This window comes from Drosophila kikkawai, chromosome 3L (genome assembly GCF_030179895.1).
Source record: "Drosophila kikkawai strain 14028-0561.14 chromosome 3L, DkikHiC1v2, whole genome shotgun sequence".
Classification (NCBI taxonomy): Eukaryota; Metazoa; Arthropoda; class Insecta; order Diptera; family Drosophilidae; genus Drosophila; species Drosophila kikkawai.
This window is the reverse complement of record NC_091730.1, coordinates 25,144,898-25,167,498: the sequence shown is the minus strand read 5'-3', so window position 1 is coordinate 25,167,498 and position 22,601 is coordinate 25,144,898. Positions and strand designations below refer to the sequence as shown.

At 46.1% G+C, this 22,601-nt stretch overlaps 1 protein-coding gene across 19 annotated transcripts in view; it reads right to left on the bottom strand.

The window, feature by feature from the left end:
• Positions 1–22,601, bottom strand: part of bru3 (bruno 3) — a 265,769-nt gene that overhangs the window by 40,174 nt on the left and 202,994 nt on the right. For 10 of the 19 annotated variants that reach the window (XM_070284880.1, XM_070284881.1, XM_070284882.1 and 7 more), the window contains 2 exons: positions 18,230–18,364; positions 357–436 (listed from right to left, as the gene is read on the bottom strand). In XM_070284880.1, coding sequence (XP_070140981.1) covers positions 357–436; positions 18,230–18,364 — 215 coding nt within the window. The remainder of the gene's footprint in view (positions 1–356; positions 437–18,229; positions 18,365–22,601) is intronic. The other 9 variants (XM_070284883.1, XM_070284890.1, XM_070284894.1 and 6 more) reach the window with 1 other exon arrangement.

The window sequence follows — 22,601 nt, the reverse complement described above, 5'->3', positions numbered from 1 at the left end:
GAGCGGGCACTTGTAGCTTAAATGAAGTTTGCTAAGTACTTTTCAACGATGAGAGCAGAACACAACACCAACATCGGCCCGGCAACATCAACAACAACTTGAGTGCGCATACTTCAGGTTTGAAATTTCATTATTTTCGTATTATTCGCACACAAGTGCCATCGTGTGCTTGAAAAAGCAAAGCGGTGGAAAGGAACACTGCCTTGCCTTGGCCAGGGACAGCAGACGCCGGGGACAGTTTTCTAATTTAACAGAGCGGCGTGGGAAAAGCCAGCTGGGGGAGCAATCCCAACCCGAAATGTTCGAATGGCCAGAGAAAGATACATATGTATGTATAAGGACATCCCCGTACTTACCGGCATAGTTTGACTTCCGTGTAGATTGGTTATTGCTGACTGGGCCTCCTGCTGCGAACCGAATTTGACGAAAGCGCAGCCTGCAAAGGAAAAACACAGGTTGATTAGCAAAGAAGCCTTTGTGGTAAATAAACATACTATTTGTTACAAGATAGTTTTCGGTTCCCTGTTGCCAGGGGTCTCCGAGACCCCTCTGCTTTACGTGAAATTCGAGGGCATTCTCACAACACTGAATATTGAATTTAAAAATCAGTAAACATTCCATAAATGCCAATGCAATCGAACGAGGCGCCGGACCCTGGCGACGACCCCGGCCAGATGTGACTACAGCTGCGCGGCATCGGCATGTGTGTGGAGCATTTAAATAAAATTTTAAGTGCAATTAAAAAACATTTTTGCAAGAATCGCTTCGTGCACTCTTGCATGAAAATCAACATCGACATGGGCGGCATCAGCGATTCGGAATCGGCGCCCATCAACGCCCATTATATAAAAATAATACTCGGCCCGCCCTGGCCGCGACTGGATGGAATGTAAAATTCAAACTGAACCGAAAAATATACAAAAAATTTCCGCTGCACTTGCTCGCTCATTATATTGTAATTTGTGTGCCAGCTGCTGGGCGGAAGGGCGCGAGGGGCGGGCACCACAATAGAGATGGCGCAGCTGGAGCGGTACGAGAAGGGCCCAGGCTTCAATGGCATAATTATTAAAAATCATTTATGCTAATTTAATATACAGTAATAACCACAAAAAGTAAGGACTTTCAAGGGGCGCATTCGGAGGAGGGCACGAGTAGTACGGCAGGAATAAACGGGGCTTATACGGTTTGTAAGCTGGTGCTCGAAACGATTTAAAAATGCGGTAATGCTCGATGGCCTCGAGCATTGTTCAACATTTGTAAATGGAGAACAAATTAAGATGGTAAGTCCGTTTATGCGCCGGACTGTGTGTGAAGTTGGATAGTTTTAAGCTTCCGAAACAGTAATCGATAATATTTTAAACAAAATTTTAAAAATTAGATTTTCGGAAGGTACCTATTATTGAAAAGTATATAAAAGTACAGTACATACCTAATGAGTATAACCTTTTCTTAAACCTTTATATTAGGTCGCAAAGCAGCATAAGCTTGAAAAAAATTCGGAAATGTCTCTTTTCGGGTACTCTAGTTGAAGGATCTTTTATACCAAAAATAAAGTAATAAAAATTAAATCGATAGAGCCAATGGTGCAGACAAGAGGATCTTTACTTTAACAAAAGGACCAAAGCAGCAAGTAGTTCGCACTATAAAGTAATGCTGGCCCGGACTCTGCTGCACTGCTTCAGAGCTTGGAATCGCTGGCCAAATGAGTGTGTGCCCAGGAATAAATACAAAATAAGTCTGGCCTCCGAGGAATTAATTAGGGCCAACTTAACCTTTGCTCCATGAAGCTTCATCTGCTGCTGCTTCTGCTCTCCCAACAATGCTGCAAATTAAGACCCTCCAGCAAGGGTCCCCTGGAAACCCTTTCAAATGTATAATTCCCGAGCCCTCCATCCGCTCGCCGAGGGTTCGGACAGGCTGCGTGTCCAAATTGCGGCTTGGGCTGTTGCTCTCCGATGGCTGTTGCCGCCTTTGTAGTTGACGATATCCAGAAGGGACACGGCTGTGGAGGTGGCCGGGGCGGAGTGGAGGGGGCCCAACAAAACAAATCCCGCCTAAAACCATGCAACATGCGAGCTGACAAGCCGAAAGGCAGACAAGCACAAATTTCGCGTGCAAACAGCGCGAAGAGCAACAGTGGGGCTGGGCCGGCTGTGTGGAAAAATTCCGTTTTATTCTTCTTGCTGCAAATGTACAAAAAATAAAGTGTAAAAAATTCAAGTGGATTTTTGTTCGGCTTGACTCGACGCGACTCTTGTGTATTTTATGTTTTGTGTGTTGAAGTGACAACAAAATCCAGAATTTCTCTGTCCCAGCCAGCGGACAGGCCGCCGGCGGAAGGCGGAGGGGTGCTGGGACCAAGGGACACCAGAGTGCAAATCAGCGCTGCTAAGCAATAAAAAATAAAATATTTTGTTGCCAGTTAATCCACAGAGCTGAAAAAATAAAAGAGAACAACAACGACAGGGAAACACACAAAAAAGTAAAAAAAAGGCATTGCTAAGCATTTTTGTAAACTTAAATCAAAGTTGATTTTGTTTTCCATTTTTCTGTGTCTTTTGTGTTATTTTTTGTATGTTTCTTTTGTGCTTGTTTATTTTTTGTTTTTGTATATTTTAGTCAGGCCTTTTCTCTTTATGCGAAATGTATTTTCTTGGCATAACTTTGTGAAAAGCAAACTTTGGGTGGGGCAAACGAGAAGTTTTCGAATCTTGTTCAGGCCAAAAATGTTGAAACACCTCTAACAAGGTGCCTGATATCAGCAGGAGATACATAAATGTCCTTATTGTTACATCAGCTTAATGTTTGCGAGTGCGTAAGTCCTTATCTAACTTGATATTTGTTGAGAAGTTCCGTTGGAGAGCAAAATTCATTAGCATCCTGGACAAACGGTGCGGATTGCTCTCCACCTAACTACAGGTAATTATGTGTCTTTGGCCAAAGTTCAGCTCTAACTAGTCGACTTTTTAAGGAACCATTTGATTATTTACCTTTTTAAGGATGTCGCCGGATAATTGTCGAACTTGGAGTCATTATTTTAATTAAAAGCAAATTAGCCCGCGAAAGAGGTGAGTCCGAGGGGTAGTTGAGCCCAAGTTACTGAATGTTACTTTGATGTAAGAGCGGCAAGATTCAATTTGCATACAGATCAAGTCGAGGACAGCGGACAACACTTTCAACAATCAGTGAAGGAGCCGTTTGCAGGACAGCTTCTCGTTCTTCATAAAGCTAACAAAGTGCAGCGCCTTAATTACTTAACGGGCGTGGCAGGCGGAGTGGGGGGCGAGAGGTGAGTCCCCCATTCCCGGCAATTAGTTGAAATTAAAATGTAAGCAAGTGCGCAACTTTTTAGCGTCTTGTGCAACTTCCGGTGAAGCGTGAAATGGCTCAGCCAGCTGTTGGAGCTGCGAGAGGCTGCATGGCAGAGCAGCCTAATGACACTTTTTAATCAAATATGCTAATGCTAATGCAAAAGTTGAGCTGCCATTAAAATTAAGAGTGAGCCATAGTTGTCGGCTGGCTGGATGCCTCCTGAAGCCCGATTCAATTATTTTAATACCTACTTCAGAGACAGCTCACCGCGATACCTTGATATCAGCTCAGCTGATTTTTTTTCGCTCCCTCTTCCAACTAATGGGTCAATCTTGGTTTGACCCAAAAAGGGGCTTGCTATGACGAGATTTTGAGGAGCACTTGTCATTATATGGAGGTCCAGGGTTATCCATGCCTTGCCACAACTCGCACATTTGCAATACAAATTTGCAATGCCATTAATGTATGGGAAACCCCAGTGCAGCCCTGCTGCACTTCCCCACAAAAAAGCCTTACCATGAAAAATCGCCGCCGGTCAAACACGTAACCAAATTGTGCACAGCAGCGGCAGAAGAAGGAGTAGCATGTGGAGGCAGCTGCAGGGCCAGGAGCTATGTCAGAGGAGCAGGAGCAGGACAGCAGGAGCAGCAGCAGCAGCTACAGCCGGAAACAAGGATAACGAGCGTGTTGAGGCCCCCTCAAACCCACGGCACGAAACTGTGAATGGGGTTCTGGTCGATATGTTGGCCTTGTCGCCCGCTTGCAGGGCTGCGAGCAGGGGAGGCAGGCCCATGTTATGGCCTGGCCAGACGAGGCAGGTCCTCCCGGTCCTTCCTCCGCTCGCCTGTGATGCCTGATGTTGCCTGCCGCTGCATGGGACAAGTATTTTAAAATCCAATTAAAAACGCCCTAGTGGGATTTTTCAATCGCTGCTGACCAGGGAAGGGGCCGCTGGACAGGCATCAGCATCAGCAACAAAGTTGCATTAAGCGCGCGACATTCGCTGGCCACCGGTCGCGTCATAGTCATTTTCTGGCAGGAGCACGATGGCAATGAGCCGGTGCGATGGGGAGCTCGGGGAGGAGCGGGACAAGCACGAGGACAGGTCTGCGGTCGACTGGACGCCGTTGATGGCCATTGCATGTTTGCCTCTTGGGCGCAAGAGCGTAGCATGAATCTTGTTAGCCAACGTTTACGCTTATTATGCGATGGCAAAGCTATCGAATTCACGGGGGCAGCGTCTGGAGTTAGGAGCCTGTGGGGCATTGAGGCCATGGGAAGAGCTCCATGTCGGTAAATTGCATTTGCGGCACGACACTCGCAGTTGAACGCATCTCGTCAGAAGGCAGAAGAAATCAAATAAACTCACGTGGATGCAACATATGATGTCCGGTCGGTCGGGCAGGTGCAGGTAACTCAGGTAATGCAGCTGGGAGCATACATGTGTGCTTAAAAGTTTGACCAGCATGTCTAATCAAATCCGTCGCCGGCAGAACTTATCAATATGGCCAACTGCGAGCTGCAAAACACAAACACACAACTTGACCCGCCCGAGCGGCTGAGGCTGATGCTGAAATTGAACTCTGCCAGGCATGAGCCCAGCACTTTGCATACAAATCATACGAGTCTGCGGAAAGTTTCCCACCCAGAGCCCACTCTAATACAAGGCACCGACACGTAGTTGAAATGCCCGATGGGACCATTATTCTTGATTTTGGTCGGACAACGGGAGCGGGGGAGGAGGAAACTCTGTACTACCTTTTGCCAGTTGATAAACAACCAAACTTTCGGCCTCCAGGCCCGAGGCATTTTGAGGATTTGCAGCTTCAGTAAATAACATTTGAGCCCGAATTCACTGACTAACCCCTGGACAGGACTGGACTGGACTGGACGGCCTGGTCAGGATCTGCCATGCAAAACAGTCCCCGTACGTGTAATGTGATATATTTTTTACTGGCTGTCCATGGCCATGATATGGGACCGGCCCAACTGCAGGCCAAATTAAATAAAAATCAGTGCCCGGAGTGAGCTCAAATTGCAATTTCATAAGCAATTTGCTTCTGGACAAGATACGGCTGGTAACGTGCATCTTTTTGTTATTTGTCTCTCCGAGGGGGCCAGGGTGGCACATAGATGGGGAAAGGAGAGCCAAAAGGTCAACTGAAAATTACACGAGTTTCGGGGCAACCCTCTCAGACCATTTAATAGATGCAGGTCCAGATATGGATGCAGAACCACAACCAGAACTAGATCCAGATCCAGGGTCAGTTTGCTGACATTTTTATGGCACTCTCGGGAGTTGGCCAGAAAGTATGTGCTCGCTCGCTCGCTCTGACGCTCCGTGTGTGTGCGCCTGACACACAATAAACACCAATTAAGAAAATAATATTTTGTGTACACACACAAACAAATGTCTCTGGCAAATTGAAAAGCCAACGCCAAAGCGTTCGTCTCCAGTTTTGTACAAGTGCTGTGCAAATAATGCACAGAAGTATGCTACAAAATACGAACAACAAACAAACAAGCAGCCAGCCCCAGCCCCAGCAACGAGCCGAAGGCAGGAGCCAAGCCTATAACAAAAGCTAAAATATTATTGCTTTCGTTCGCCCAAGACTTCTTCGCAGCCGAATCTTCCGGCTGCAGTCTGGAGCCGGGCGCCGAGAGCCTAGAGTCCGGAGTCCCTGCCCGTGGGTCTGGGCTTGAAGTCCGAGCCAGCTTGTTATAAGGCATGTTGACAAGCCTCTTTAACAAATGACACCAACAGATGAAGAAGAAGCCGAGCAGGACAAGCCAAATAGTTACTGTTCACCCTTCTCCGTGCCCTTCGCCATATCCTTCCCCTTCCTATTCCCTTCAAAATCCCTTCGAATCCTTGTAACATTTGTTGTGCGCAGCCGAAAAATGTTGCTGCTCTTGTTGGTGGAACTTCCTGCTGCTGTGTAGTGGTGTTGTCTTGTCAGTTGCCCTTCTGTTGTTTGCTGTTATTTACTATTTTCTGTCCTTTTCAAGGGGTGCAGCGGGATTCTTAGCATACCGACCGGACCCATGTCAAAGGCGAACTCTAACGCCATTGGAATTTATCCAAGAAGCTGGCAAGTTCTTTGGACTGCTACACTTTGACTGGGCGACTATTGTTTCTGGCTCCGAATTCATTGTATTTAGCATCGCAACGGCCACAAATTCCACTTTAAAACTAGTTAAAGTCGGGGCCTTTGGCCACAGAAAAACGTACCATTAACCGCCTAAATAAACTGCACCGTCAAAGATTTAAAAGGCGCCCATCCTCCCACCCGACCAAAGTAATTTCAGGCTTTTGCCGGGCAGGTCCTGAAAAACTGTTGCCAGCGCTCAGCGAACCACAAACAAGGTAAATGCTTCTGCAGCAACAGCAACACGAAACTGGAAACTGCAGCCCGATGGACTGCGGGTGAAGCGGGGTGCAGCTGTAACCGCAACATAATAATTATGCAACAGAAACCGCAATGCATGCGGGGCAGGCGACGCCGGCAGCCGGCAGTCGGCAGCCAGGAGCCCCGGCTCCCCACACCGCTCCCAGTCCGATTTGGGAGGAAATTGTTTTGCCAGGCGAAAGTGTGAACAAAAAGCTGTTGCGTGTGCTGCTGAAAGGAGCGGAGCGGGGCAAAAAAAAGGATAAAAACAACAAGCAAACGCAGCAACGTCAAACCGCAAAGTCAAATGCAACTAAAACCGCAGCACAGTTTGGGGCGCTGAGGTTTTTCCAGCCCCACTGGCGGACTGGCTGGGTACGGAAAGGAGCACGAAACGAACTTAAATCCTGGCAGGATCTCCGCTTCCATGATAGCTCCATTTAGCTAACTTTATGCCCTTCAAGTGGACCCGACCTCTATTGTTTCTGTTTATTCCGCAGCATTGCATTCCGTATCCTTTGGCGATTTATGCGACCACTTATTTAGCTGAGGAGCACGAAACAAATTCGAAAAGAGGACGCTCTAAGGCCGCATAACTTAATAGCGGCTCGCTTCATTTGAACTTTATTGCTCGCAGCGCTGGCACAGGGGAATAAAAGTAAAGCCAGCAGCAGCAGCAGGTGGGGGAAATCAATTTTGCCGGGCTTAGTCCCGACATCAAAGCGTAGGCAGGCCATGTCCAGGTCCGAGACCAAGTCCAAGTCCAGGCACGAGACCAGGTCCAGGGGTAGGTACAGGACCAGGTCCCGGTCCGGACAGGTAGGTTAAGCCTAATAAACTGCGCGTCCAAAAGCAGCCGACAAATTTATTTTTGTTTTCCTCGCAGGACACAAGGAGAAGCTAATTGTATTGTGCAAGGAATTTGATTGCATGGATTTATACATGATTGAAAAGGGCCAGGACGAACGGTGCTACTGGAAGCATCTGGACACCGGGCGGACAGTGAGTGCATAAATCGTGCGCCCAACTCGCGCACATTATTCATTTTTAATGCGCCCGGGACATAGACGGCGCCGAGCCACGGCCACAACAATTTGGCCACATGTAAGCACAGGCAAGTTGGCCATAATTGCCTCGGAGTCGGGAGCCAAAGGCCGGAAGACGACACCGGGCCAAGGCACTGCACTCGGAGCCGGGCCAGGTAGCAGCATCATTAAAATGAGTTAGCGTCCTAGACAGCTCTGCCGTAGGAAGGTAGTCGAAGGATGTGGCGACTTGGCCGGGGACTGGGAGACACTGGGAGTGGGACAGACGGAGACGGAGACTGCGACTGAGACAGAGATTGCTGTTGGCCTTTTGGGCGCAATTTGCAGTGGCAGCGGTGGCAATTAAGCCAAGGAGTAGATTAACTTTAAGCTGCGACTGCCTTTGACGAGGCAGATGCGCTCGTTGCACTGGCGCCGGGCGCTTTTTGTGGCTCGAAATTTATTTAATTAACCGGAATTTCGAAACCAGAAGTGCATCTGAAAGACTCCCCCGAAGAGTGGGTCTGTCCGGGCATTTTCTTTTCAGTTGCCATGCCATGCCATGGGAAACAATGATTCCGAGAAAAGAAGATACCACTCGACGTATCATCAATTCCAGCTTGGCCTGCAGAATGAAGAACTTGTAAGGAAATTCCCTAAAATAATATGGCAATGTGCTTAAATTGAACGAGTTTTCAATTGCATTACGCAAAAATCTGTGAACCATTGCATTTTCAATTGTTGTGGAGGACGCTCTCATATATAGTATATTCGTATTCAGGATCTATGTATGCATAATGGCAGCTCGGCTCCGTGCTCTCTGATGTGGCAAACAAAACGTGCCGCTTACAAATTGTACAACAACCAATTAAATTGCATAACTCGATTTAAAGTTTACATAACATTTTGCTAAATTACAGGATCGTCCCAGGCATTCAAGCTTATATAAGTGGCCCGCATCCATTCCCCTGGCCCCCCCATCCACCCGACAGTTCAGTTTGCAAGGGGCTTACAATGTCTGTCGCTCGTTGTTGTTTCTGCTGTTGCTGCTGCTGCTGCTGCTGTTGCCCGGGCAACATGCAATTAAAAGCGATATTGAATTTTGTTACGCTCTGCGCTTGAGTGTGCGATTTGTGTGTTAGTTGTTGTTGCTGGTGGTGTTCTGTTGCCGCTCTGCGGCTCTTATTTAATTTGAGTCGACGAAAAACATATATTCTGTTATGTGATTGGCATAACTTACACAACGCGGCACACAGAAAACAAAAATATTATATAACAAATAAGGTAAAAGTTTGCTATAATAATAATCACTGACATATTTTACTAAATTCGAATATTCAAATGTTGCATTGTCCAGACTTTTTTAAATTGGATTTTCGTTAGAAATTGCAACAAATTGCAGCTTTAAAAATTAGATCAAAACTTTAAACAGGTAAATAAAAAAAAACTGCCGAGATTTGAACCCTGGTTTAAGACGCGACTATCGATTTGGGGTCTGTGCTGTATATATAAGGTTATAGTCGAGTATATCTTCATTAGACTTTTAACTTGAAATATAGTGAACAAGAAATATAGTGAAAAACAACAACAAAATTAAAATAAAAAGGTTTACTTTTTTATCGTCCCGGTTGAAAACTACGGTTCTAGGCTCGACTGTGAGCGAGACAGATATATAAAAACTATATTGAGTCATCCGATTTTACGTTAACGTTTCTTAATTTAAGTAATCGCTGAGTTTTTTCTTCTTAAAACCGCAGCTAAAGCTTACATCATTTTGAATAATATTTCGTGCATTGATAACTGTGAGATAGGAACATATGTACATGTCCCTGGTCCAACTGATATCTGTTGGTTCTGTGGGCCCCCAACAGTCTAAGCTGATTCCAATTACCAGCTATCAACGCTCCCTCCCCCTCTGCGATCTTGTTTTTCCACTTTTTTCTCTGCTGCCGCCCTCTTCAATTGTTGTCGGCTGCTGCCAAATCGCCGCTGAACCCTAATATATGGCTATTATGGCGAACAGTACTTTAGGCCCCGAGCGTTGCCACGGCAATGGGGGGCGTGGGGAGTGAAGCCAGAGCCGGGGGCCAGAAGGGCATTATAAATCTTCATTGTTGGGCCAGCTCTGTAAAGTAGCACAGACAACAGCCGAAAATTTCCGATGCTGCCTTTTCCCCAGGACGTGGGACGTAGGACGTAGTATGTAGGATGTAGGATGTGTGAGTGTATGCTAAAAGCAACATCAATTTGCATGAGTTGTGCGGCTGTGCGTGTGTGTGTGTGTGTGTATGTAATTACAAAAACACACGGTCCGAGGCTGAGTACGTGCAAATCTGACCAAAAATTTAAATTGAAGCTAAAATTTTTGCCAAATGCTGTTGCCGGCAACGCACCATGAGGATGATGATGTATGCAACTCTTTTTCAGCTCCCTTGGTACCACTACCACTGCCCAGTGTCACCACCCCGGGCTATATAGTATGTCCATATGGCTCAACCGAGGCCTAACGCCCTCGCCCTCCCCCATTGCCACCCTCTGCCGCCGGCAGGCACTTCGTATGCGATCTCTCTGGAGGCCGTTTTGCGAAAACAAGTATATCGAATTTTAATTACATTTGCTTCATCTGTGCGGGCGTATGTGTTTTTGCTTTTTGCGCCAAACAGCCGACACGGAAATGTGATTTTTGATTGAGTGCCGACCAAACAGTAGCAAAAACCCAGAAGGAGAGCAGTACAAGCGACGGGGAACCAAACGCCTTGAGGCGGGTGGAATAAGAGTACAGGCAAAAAAAACGTCATGCAACTTCTGTACGGTCCTGTGCAAGTGTCACTAGAAATTCCCAAGTCTGAATTCTTTATGTCAAGTTTTTAATCATTTTCGATAATTTTGTGTTAGTTATATTAAAAATCCGTCAGAGATATCAAGCTATCGAAAATTGAAAATTTTTACCACGAACTGAGCGACCACTGTTGTGTCGTTTTTGAATCTCAAACGATTCATTTTCGTAACTCTCTTTTGAGAGTCTTGAAATATGTGTGTTAGACGAAGCTGCTTAGATCTTGGGATAGCCAAAAAAGTTTATGTAAATTAGAATTTCTAAACTACTCGACACATAGTATCTTTTTTGTAGAATTTTATAATTATTCTTGAATTTTCAGTGCCAACATTGGTTCCCATTAGCCTGTATTTTGGTCGATAGCTAAAAGCTAAAGAAAAGCTCAGTTAGGGCGTGAAAAATATCGAGCTCGAAATAAACTCAAGTTATGCAACTCTAAATCGTCATCTTATAATCCCTTCCGTCCCATCTCAACCATGTTTACCATCCCTACATCGGGTCTCAAGTGCATAAACCTTTATTTGCCTTGAGAAGAGGCACTTGCCTTCCTGCCCAAGCCCCAGGCAACCTTGGCTGTCGACACTTGACGCAGCCAGGCAACCCGCAAGGAAAACAAGCCCAGGCCCAGTGTCAGTTTTATATTATTTTATTCTGTGTTGCGCCGTCGGAGCTTTGAAAAAGGATAGTCGCCACAGAAGCAGCCGCCTGCGTTAGCCAGCCCCTGTATCCAGTTATGGCCTCAGACGTTTTCATTTTCATTAAATGCCTTCGCGGCTCGGCTCCGGCTGCCTTGGCCTGTATCCCGTTACGGGGCCGGGTGCTGAAAAGGATATTGTCTAAGAACAAAAGCGGAATAAATTAATTTAGCTCATGTCGTGGCCCCGGCAATGAGCTAGAAAATGAGCTGCAGAATATATATGTGGCATACGGTGGGGCGCCCCCATGCCGCCGCACAGCCTCCTCATAATAACGAAATATGTGCAGCTGACAGGTGGCAGTAGCAGCAGGAGCCATTAGGCAGGCTCCTTGTCTGAAATTTAATAAGTTCACCGATGGGCTGAGCTGCTTCGTTGGGCGCATATTAAAAATATGAAGGCCTAAGGCAGCCGGGTAGTATCAGATCCCCATGCGCAGTGCGCACTCTATCAATGCCGGGCATATCGCTTGCGTTTATTGCATTAATTTTTCAATAATCCCGCAAAGCCGAAACAAATATCTAAAGTGGCATACCTCTCGGCTGATAGGACTAATCTTTTATTGATGCCCGATGCGATACGGAACGGAAGACGGAGCGCGCTCAACTGAGTTAATTAAATTTGCTGCCGAGGACCGACCAGGTTTTCCTCCGTCAACCTGCTCTGGGAGTTGCCGTGCCTTTAATAGGCACATCTCAATCCCGGCCTTATCCCGCCACCCAGCCCCAGATACAGCATAATCGGCGTCCTCGGCCTCTAAGTATGCCCGGGAACCCTTTTCACCGGATCCCTCTTTTACTTGGCCCAAACTTTCTGCTTAATGCTTAGCCCAAACTTTTTTGACATTTTTATTGACAAGAATCCAGGAGCCCCAAAGAAGCAACAGCAACCACGGTCTTCTACTCCATGTGGCTTGTACAACATTTTTTGCTCTCCTGGGCTGCGGTAAAGTTTGGTCTGGGCTCTGGGCACCGGACTCAGAGCTCCGGGCTCGGGCGGCCTCCTGTGCCCGTGTGCTGCGGTCAAATCTAATTTCCGCAGCTTTTACTACTTTATTAAACTATTACAACCAAAGCCAGCCCGATTCTGCCCTGCCAGGCTGCTGGCGATGGCGATGGCAATGGCTATGGCGATGGCTACGGCGATGGGTATTAAAAAAGTTATGTTCCTACGTATACATGTGCGGGCGAGTGTGGGTGGGCGGGCCACGAAATGTGTTAATAAAGCACACTTGCCACCAACATGGCCACATAATGAAATGAAATTGCGGGGGCAACAAAATTGCCACCACTATATGGCCGGGAGGGATCTCACTCCCGATCAGGGATCCCATTGATCTGGCCAGGGTATGCATATGTACCGTAATCTCCTTGGCCTCCGAGTGGCATAAGTTGCTGCTGGCACTTTGTGGCTCTTTTACGACTCGTTGGCCCGGCTTGACGGCATCAAGTTTCAGCCACTTCCTGCTCGGCCGCCTCCTTGGGCACGCTTAATTGCTTTGACCTTTGACCAAGTGTGTGTACATAGTTTTGGCCGTGTTGCACGTTAATTAGCATTAAGCAGGGGAGCAAGCGGAACGACGAGAGTCTAAACATAGCCTCTTGCCGAAGTTCGGGTCTGTGATAAAAATTTATTGCCAGCGGCTGGGGCTTCCCTCCACATGCATGTGAAACTTTGGCCATACTGCAATTAAATTTAAGCTGCTTCAAGCCTAGGACCCATGCACACACAGGCTCGGAAGCAGGAGCCGGAGCCGAGGCAGAAACAGGATCGGGATCAGGATCAGGGTTCACAAAAGACTTGTGGCCATAGCGACTACAACGACGACGGCAAAGTTTGTTAGGTTTTCTGGTTTCGGTTTCTGGTCTACAGACGCAAAAGTTCGCGTTTGTTTCTTTCTCTCTTTTGATATGTATTTTAATTCCTTGGCCTGTGTGCCATTTTGCAGTTGGGCGTCCAGGACTTTTGGCTTGCCAGCGGCAAAAGCCACTAGGATGTCTGTGGCTTAAATGGCACTTATGAGCTTATGCCGCAACTTACATTATTATTATTACTCCGATTTTTGTGTGCTGGCATAACATAAATGCTGCTTCTTGGCACGCAATAAATAGTTATAGACTGCGGGGAGTCCTTAAAGCGGGCGCGGAGGGAGTTTTGTATTAATTAAGAAGCATTAGCGCACAAGCGTCATGGTTTATGGGAGCCGGGGCATATGCTCTCGGAACTTTAACTATCGGCACTCTGGCTAAGTGCAATTTACGACGGGATAGAGGGAGAGCCTGGACGGGAGCTCGATCGGGCGGAAATGGTCTTTACCCTGGCGGATTCAATCGACAGCGCTTTGGCTGGAAAATCCAAAATCTCATCACACTTTCGACCATTATTATAAAGAATCAAATAAAGCAAAGCTCTCGCATGTCATAAGCGGTAAATTCAATTTGAGTTTTACAACATTTCACCGCTGCTCGGGCTTTGTTCGGGCTGTTTGACAGTTTTTGCAGCGCACTCAATCAGCACTTGTTAGAACTTTTTAGTGTGCTGTAAAATAAACATGAGTATAAAGCTGAAATGAAATGAAATTTAATAAATGCAGTGCGGTAGTGGTAGAGGTAATGGTAGTGTGTGTGTGGAAACCGGAGTGGAGTAGAGCAGGGCGACAGGCAGCATGACATGCACTTCATAAAACTTTGCTCATATAAATTGAAATTGAAATGAAATGATGATGCCAGAGCTGCCACGTGATATCTGAGTGTGTGTGCGTGTGTATCAGAACTATCTGTGTGTGTGTGTGTGTGCGAGTGTCCATGTGTGCAAGTGAGAGTTGACAGCCGGCGAGAGCTGCGTCCCTCACTGCACAATGGCTGGCTGTAAAAATTTGTTGGCCAAACAACAAGTGGAGCAGCCAAAGCAGCGGCAGCGGCAGCAACAGCCTGAAAAACAACTTAAACTGTCATTGCAAAGTTTGAGGCAAAGCCTGAGGCAAAGCCCAGCGGCTGCTGGCAGGGAGCGGAGGTATTAAAAAACTTTCCTCTGAGCAATTATGTGAAGGCTACTTAACTTTTTTGCAGGCAATAAATTTGCTCTTTAAGTGGAGACTCGCAGCAGGAGCGGCAGCACGCACCTGAGCTGCGACACAATTTTGTTGCACACTCGATTCTCGGCTGTCGGTTTTTTCGGTTTTTTCGGGTCCGCCCACTCGTAGAATTTGCCAGAGCTATGTGCAGAAATTCAATTAGCCAAGCGAGGGGCGGCAGCAGGGGCAGGAAGCAGCAGTTTGCCACTTGGCATGCCATGCAGTTTTGGGGAATGCTTTGAAATACACGCATGCACACTTGGATACAGATACTCTCCGCATGCCTAGATACATTTCACGTCCGTGTGCATGGGCGTGCGGTTGTGACAGGCTGGCTGCCTGCTGCTCTGCTGCTCCGCTGCATACTTGCCTCAATTACGCCGAAAATGTCACATTAATTATTGGCATTTATGGGGTTTGCGCCGCTTTTGATATGATAGACGACAATGCCGACCAAAATTTGAAGTCTACTTTATGGCGCGCTATTGTTGTGTCCTCGAGAGCGTGCTTCTGTGTGTGGCAGACGCACAGACAGGAGTATTTACGAGTACGTATTCGTGTGTTTGTGTGTGCGGTTGTATTAATTGGAATTTGTTTTTGTATGTCAGCTGCAAGACGGCGTCGAGGCGTTGGCTTTGCCGCTAGGCTCTTTGTTGGGCTTTGCGGCAATTAAAAATTAATTTGACAAAGCGAGACATTTCGAATTAATTTCGAGTCTAAACGATGTTTTAATTCAATTTATGTTTCTGGCAGCACAACTTGACAATGCCATCCATTGAGTGGGTCGATTGACTTGACTCAAGGTCTGATCAGGTGAGGTCGCACTCAAATGTGTGCGACTTGAGTGTGCGCTTCAGCCGCATTTTATGCTCGAAATTAATTAAGTGGCGTTCTGCCCTGGGCAAACATTTGAAAACCAGCTCATATCGCTTGTCTATATCTGTGCCCTCACTTTGCTTCACTTCAATCCAACTCCAACTCCAACTCCAATTACTTAATGACAGCTTCCAGTTGCAGTGATTAGGCTGAAAGCGCTTTGAGCCGTAGAGGCCTCGTTGCCACTGTCCTAGCCACTGCCACAGCCACTGCCAATGCCGACTATGCGCATTCAACGTCAACTTACGCCAGCCGTCTGTCAGCAACAGGAGTCGCCTCCACACTCATGCGGCTACTTATGCAAAATGCTGGGCTCTGCCACTAGACGACACCCGTTGCTGCTCATCTGCACGCACTGGAGCAGGCGCTTTGATCGGCCGGAGCGGCGGGGAAGCGGTCCGGAGACACACAATTGTGTTGATTGCACAGATGACAAGGCGTAGGACAAGATGACAACTTTGCTGCCTGCCACCCTTGATGACAATGAAGTGCATGCATGAATATTCTAATCAAATGAGCCGCCAGCCTGTCCTAGCTCCTCGCTCCTGGCTCTTGGATCCCGGCTCTGGCCTCCGGCCCAGCCATTGTCGAGCGGTAGAATTTTTCGCCTCCGCCACATGTGTACACTCGGAGAAAGTGGAGTCAGTCAATGGCAGACTTCTAAAGACACCAAGCTTTCTCTAAGGGATTTTAGTTCTGATTTTCGTTGAACGATCCATCACCATTTCTGTTGTAAACGATTTGAGAAAGTAGCATAGCCTTAAAGGTTTATTTTCCTGTGGTATTGCATCCTGTTTCGCTCAGTGCTTGCCACATGCTTTGTGTTCTGTACTGAGCAAAAGTTTCAAAGTCAGCCAGAGTCCTCGGCCCAGAAAAACCTTTCCTTTACCTCGTTTCATTTCATTCACTCACTGAAATCGAATTTGCATAATTTAACATGATGGTTGCGCTTATTCCTGCAGCCTGTCAGGCGCACAGACAGCGACGGACAGGCGCGAGGATGGGTTATTATTGTTCGCCCTCGAATTCAGCGTCACCGCATTTTGCTGGCACATGCATCATCATTTGCATACATTTGCAGTTCGCCCAGTCAGTCCATGCTCGGAGTAATGAGGACTGCGCCGGTCTGAGTCGATTTTCTTTGAATATAATTCGCGGGGCGGGGGGAAAGGAAAGCATTGACGTTGATGGATTTTGGCACTTACACAGGCTAGCGCCCGTCACCTCCGACCACGACTCCGGCTCCAAAAAAAGCTGCGGCAGCAGACTCTGCTCCAGTTGAGCTGAGCTGAGCTGGCTTTGAAGCGCAATTTAATGAAGAATGATATGTTGGCATCGTGGCCGCAACAGCCGCAATCATCCACCCCACTGGGGCGCACCCCTTAACCACATCGACTGACAGTTTTCGCGGCTTCGCACGCAGCCACTGTCGAAGTTGAAGGGCGCCGACAACATCGACAACAAGTTTTCTCGCTCAACAGAGGGTTGGGGGTGGAGGGAACGAATCGAGCTTCTAACGAATTATGTAGCTGCGTTGTCTCGGACTCGCTCGATATTTTTGGAACGGGAGATCGTCTACTCGCTGATATTTTGCCTATTCAAATTCAGGGACATTTTCGGACTAAATTTGATTCGAAAGTGCTGGCTGCCGGAAATCTCAAACCCCTCCTGGCAAGTGCAGCCTAAAGCACAACGCAAATAAACGAGGGAAAAAACAATAAAGAGCCAGGACAGAGTGAGACGGTGGGAAAGACAAACAAAAATAAATACTCCCGACATTGGTTTTCTATGCAAAGTGTCACATGGCCGTATGCCACGCCCCCTTCCGACGGGCGCCACAGCCGCTGCCGCTGCCTTTTCATGCATATCAAAATGGCAACAATAAACGCCAACAAAAGAACAACAATAACAAACATTAACATGGAAATACACACGCACACGGGGCCAACAAAGGCGGCAGTCAAAAATGTTGCAAATGTAAGCAAAATAAAAATAAGAATACATAACAAAGACACAATTACACTCACAGAATGAGTGTTTGCCAGTGTGATTGTGGATTGTCTGTGTGTGTGTGTGTGTGTGTGTGTGTGTGTGTGTGTGTGTGTGTGTGTATTTGTAAAACCAAAACTTTTGACATAATAAAATGGAATGTTATTGTTAAAAAAGTTACTTGCATATTAAAACAAACGAAACTTTCCCACTAGCTGTCGCTATCTCGCTCAGGCGTTCCTTCCTTCCTACTCGGCCCTCTGTGCTATTTCCCTCTCGCTCCGCCGGCGCCATTTATTTTGCTCTGCCCGTGTGCGTGTGTGTGGGAGTGTTTTTACTTGCAAATGTCGCACACAAATGCAAATGGCCGGCGTGTGAAACGAGCAGCGCTGCCAAAAGCAAACAACTTTAATTGAACTGTTTACCCGATTTTTATTTTATGCCCCCCGAAGCCCCCCTCTGGCTCTGTGCCCTGTTGAGCCGTGTAATTGTTATGGTTATGTTTGCGATGATTATTTGGCTCGCTGCACAGCTGCCCACATTTGGCATATCGGTGCGACTTGCACCCGGAGCCAGTCGGGATGAGTGGCTTATCTAGAAAGCAGGAGTCCCTGTTACCAGCTGCAAGAGTTGTTGAAGACAATACAATGATTAAGATGCATAACGCGCAAAAATGTTAATCTCTTGCGAGATCAGGAAACTCTATATTTGAATTCCCTTGACCTACAGAACCATACATCGAGTGAGATCTGCCTTTCGTTACGCATCTTATTCATCATATTGTCTTTGCTTTGGGTCAAAACTCCAGCTGGGTGTTAATCTAAAAGTACGCTTATCACGACTACACATCCAAGCTAAGTCCGAAAACGGAACGATATACAAAATCTTAGGTTTAATCAAGTACGGGATAATACAACAGATAACGAGCCGAGCACGGTACGTATACGTAATACTGGTGGGATCGTAAATAGGAGACGGGAAGATATAGCCGTAGATAGTATAGTATGTATAGGAATAGGGATCAGACTACTCACCTTTGCTGGCACCGTCCGGCCCGCGCAGTATGGTGCACTCCTCTATAGTGCCGAACGGATGGAAGATTTGTCTAACATCGTCTTCGGATTGTTGTTTGCTGAGCATGCCAACGAACAGCTTGCGATCTAAATGCTCTGTTTTGGTTTCGGGTTTATTCATGTTTGATGTCATGTCAGTGATTCGATCGATCCGATTGATTTTGATTGATTACGAATATAATTTATTGTTGTTTTGTTTTTTTTTTTTTTTGTTTTTTTTTTTTTAATTTCAATTAGATTTCGATTGTTGCACCAAAGGAGACGGCAAAATGGACAAGTGGCAATGTATTTTCGTGGGTGGCAGTGTTCGTTGTGTAGAAATGAAAAGTATTCAATCAAGAAGCCATAGCCAGAGAAATTTCGCATCAAATAAGATTGAGAACCGAAAAATGAATACGGAAACAAAGGACGTTTGTTTGATCGTAATGTTCATGTGTGTCATATCAAAAGAGATGTAAATGCAACAGGGTTACACATTACGCAACATTTGTTGTAACGAGTAACGAACGCAGCAGGCACATTTATGTAATTGTTTTATTTGGTTTGTAATTTTTCAAAATTTCAACAGGCGCAAAATACCCAAAAGAAAGTAAAAGCAACAACATTTATTTAACGAGAGATTTTTGGTGTTTGGGTGGATAGTTGATCACCAATAGAGCAATTACAATTACAACATTTATAAATGTGGTTAGGTTTGGGGTGGGAGGAAGGAGAACAAATTTCGATTTTATAAGCGGAACAAATTTTTTGTTTGAAATTGTTGCATCGAGAAGGTACAAATTTCGGTAAGTAAACAACCAAATCAAATCAAAACAATACGATTAAGATCACAGAAAGTCAAATCAGTTTTAAGAAATAATAAGAGAAGAATTGTCAGTTTTCCAATTTTGCCAATTTTGATGTATTTATTTTTTCGTTTCAATCATATATATTTGATATAGAGCACGAACAAGTGTTACATAAAAAGGAAAGAAAAGAAGATAAAAATGGGTGATATTTAGTTAAAATTGTCGTACAATTTGTTTTTTTTTTTTTTTTTTTGTTTTAACTTACAATATACGAGAATGGAAAGTAGCTATTCATATACGTATAATATAAATTTGATGTATGTATATTTAGATATAGAACAGACACGCACACTCAAGCATACCATCTCACGCACATTTACAAGCTGGCCACTCATAGAGCTACTGAGTTAAGGATAGACATCGAAAGGATATTGAACACGCTAGCCACTACTTTAAAAAAGATTTGGTAAAACTATGGCGAGCATGGGAAATGTGAGGCTTAAAAATACTTAGAGTCTACCTTAAAGCTGTATTGGGTGAGTGATCAGACATGGGTTCGCTAAGATGAAATCAAATTATACTGGTGAATGGGTGTGCGGAAGAGAGCCACTCTGGTTCAGCTTCCAGCTTCGTGCGAGTGTCTCCCATTTTCGGTTTTAAAAAGCATTTAAGCCGCCTCTTCTCCAGGACACCGTCTGGCACTCCGGCACTCGTATCATATCGAAAATGGAGCGTCACATAATTGGCCAAACACTTGCCACAGACCCACAGCAGACGGCCAAACCGCCCAGCTGCTGTCGCGTTAAAATGGCAAAAGCAATCGAAGGAGAAAATAACTAATACGACACGTTGGACCCATGCACATGGTCTGCAGGCAATTGTCTTGTGTCCGGGTTAAGCCTAATGGCATTTGGGCTCCGTTCCCATACCCACCCCCACCCGCACTCTCTCGAGCACCCCTCCGTCCCAAGCACGTGCAATAAGCCAAGCAACGCCCCCGGCATGCTAAACAACAACAAGAAGGGCCCAGGGGCGGGTAGGTGGAAGGGCTTGGGAAGTGGCAGTGGAAGCTATGGAAGGGTTGGCTTAATAAAAATGTAAAGCACGTTGGGCCTGAGGGGCGGAAGGAGCAGGGCCGGGTTAGGACAAGGTAAAAATAGTGCAGCATACTTTGCGGCGCCTGCTGTTGTACATATGAAATGGCATAGTTCAACTGGCTGTTAACAGTTGCGGCCAAAAACAGAGAAAAAAAAACAGGGAAAAGGAAAACAGGGAGCGGAGTGCACGGGGGATAAGAAGAAGTGGGATTCGGGCTGGGAACAAAGTAGACAGGCTAGGGTCAGGACAAAAGGATTTGCACAATGTTTAGCCTGGCGTTGCAGCAATTTTCTACAATTACCTGGGGCACAACGACACCGACCGGCAAGGATAAAATGCACACAGGGCTTTCAGTGATTCCCTTTTGGCTGCTCTCCTTTTGCTTTTACTTTCGTTTTTTGTTCTTTTTCGGTCCTCAGCTAAAGGAAAGAGCAGTGAAAATAATATTAAAGGCCATTAGGCTCATATAGACAAGTTAAGTGGCTCCTGGTCCGGGGTCGTCCTGCCTCCCCAACCTCGTTGTCGTCCTTGTCTTTGTCCTGCTCCTGATTCCCTTGCTAGCCATGTGTGGCAATTTTTAGATTTTATTTTTATGCCTGCTCCACGTTCTGTTCCTCATCCTGGCTGTCCTCTGTTGCCACGGCAAAAGAAGTCATTAACGTGTCGTTGTCTTTGATGCCGCAGCCAAAGGGGTACGGGATGGAGTAGAGTGGAGTGGAGTGGGCGGGAAAAAGAAAGCCAAATTAAATTAGTTAACCACATGGCAAGTTTTGTTCATGTGCTGCGCCAGGAGACGACGAGGACAGGACACTAATTGCTGCACGTTATGTTTTTGCTTATCTCCCCTTGAGTCGCAGCCGTTTCTGCCTCTCTAGCATCGAGCTGCACCGCTTCCCCAACGCTGCGCCCTGCCCCTCCAGGGCCGAATAATTGTATTTTAAGTCCTGGGTCCTGGCTGAAGGTGAAAAAGCTAGTCGCGTCTATGAATAATACAAAAAATGTGGAGACATCGGTGCCGGAGGATAAAAAACTAAACACAAAGTCGCTGACATGGCGAAAGTCAAAGCTCAAAGCTCATGTCCCAGTACCTCGTTCTTCCCGCTCTGTTCTTCATTTTCCTTTTAACCGTACTGGCTGGCTTCCTTTGACTGGCTAGCCGGGCCCCGTTGCCAATTGACATGTAAATTGACGTTTAATGGCTGCTAATGAGCGTCTGAGGATTTGTTCCTGGCGATGTGGCGGCGATTTGAATAAGCCAGAGAGAGGCCAGTGCAAGAGCAAATGCAAGCGGGTAGAGATGGAGAGATCACATTTGAATCAGGTGACATTTCTCTGCTCAAGTGCTGCCATTGCTAGGGGATTAGGTTCAATCTGCAGAACCCTTCGCCATCTTGCTGCAGCTAATAAATCATTAACCAAACAAATAAATACTCCATTAATTTTCACAGCTTAGCCAGCATTCTGGGAGCCAGAGAGAGAATTGAACGACAAATGAAGATCCTGCCATAATGCGACCAATTCATATCTGAAATGTTTTAATCTGATTACTGCAGATAGCTCAAAATGCTATGTAAATATGTTTAAGCTATTAATTATTTTGTGGGGATTTTCAAGCTTTCGGCATAATTACAAAACTCCCTGGGAGGCGAGTGGTGGCTTCAAATAATATTTGCTTGGCAAAAACTGATTGAAGCCAAAGTCTGCCCACTCCAGAACCCTTTATTGTGATTCTGTATTTATGTATCTGTATCTCTCCTGGCCCTTGCGTTTGGCTACGTTTATTCTGCCATAAATTATTGAAATTGTAATTACTTAGGCAGGAAATGGATAAGTGAGCTCCAATCGCATTCTTGCTGCCGCCCTGAGTTTGGCTCTCATCGTCTGTTCTGGTAAATATTCTCGATTTTCTTTACTTCGTCTAATGAAAATTTAATCATAAATATGTATGTATGTATGTACACTGATTAAAGAGGGCAGCCCAAGCCCAGAGTAGTTTCATTAGCATTTTTCTATATATTTTATTAGTGAACTCATCCGCTCTAGTCCCTGCGCCTTTGATTGATGATGCTCTCGCCTGGGAATGGGACTGGTAAAAGGAAACTAATTAATATGTAATTAGTGACACTCATTTGACATGTAACGAGGCTAATGTAAAAATATTCCGGAGAAGTCTTAGCAATAAGAGGGAGAGGCAGCGGCAACGAGTCGCCTCACCCCCTTAATCGCATTGATTAAAATGTAAATGACTTTCCGTATAGTCAATTCAGACGCACAATAGCTCCCATATGCCGGGTCCAATCACAGGGATCAGATGCTGCAAATGATATGCTGCCCCATCAATATTGCCGGCAATTGTTGGCGGCCAAGCGTGCCTGCAGGCGCAGCATCCCATTTTTATGGCCCTCCAACTCTGCCCCAGACTTAGGCACAGCCACAGACGCAGGAGT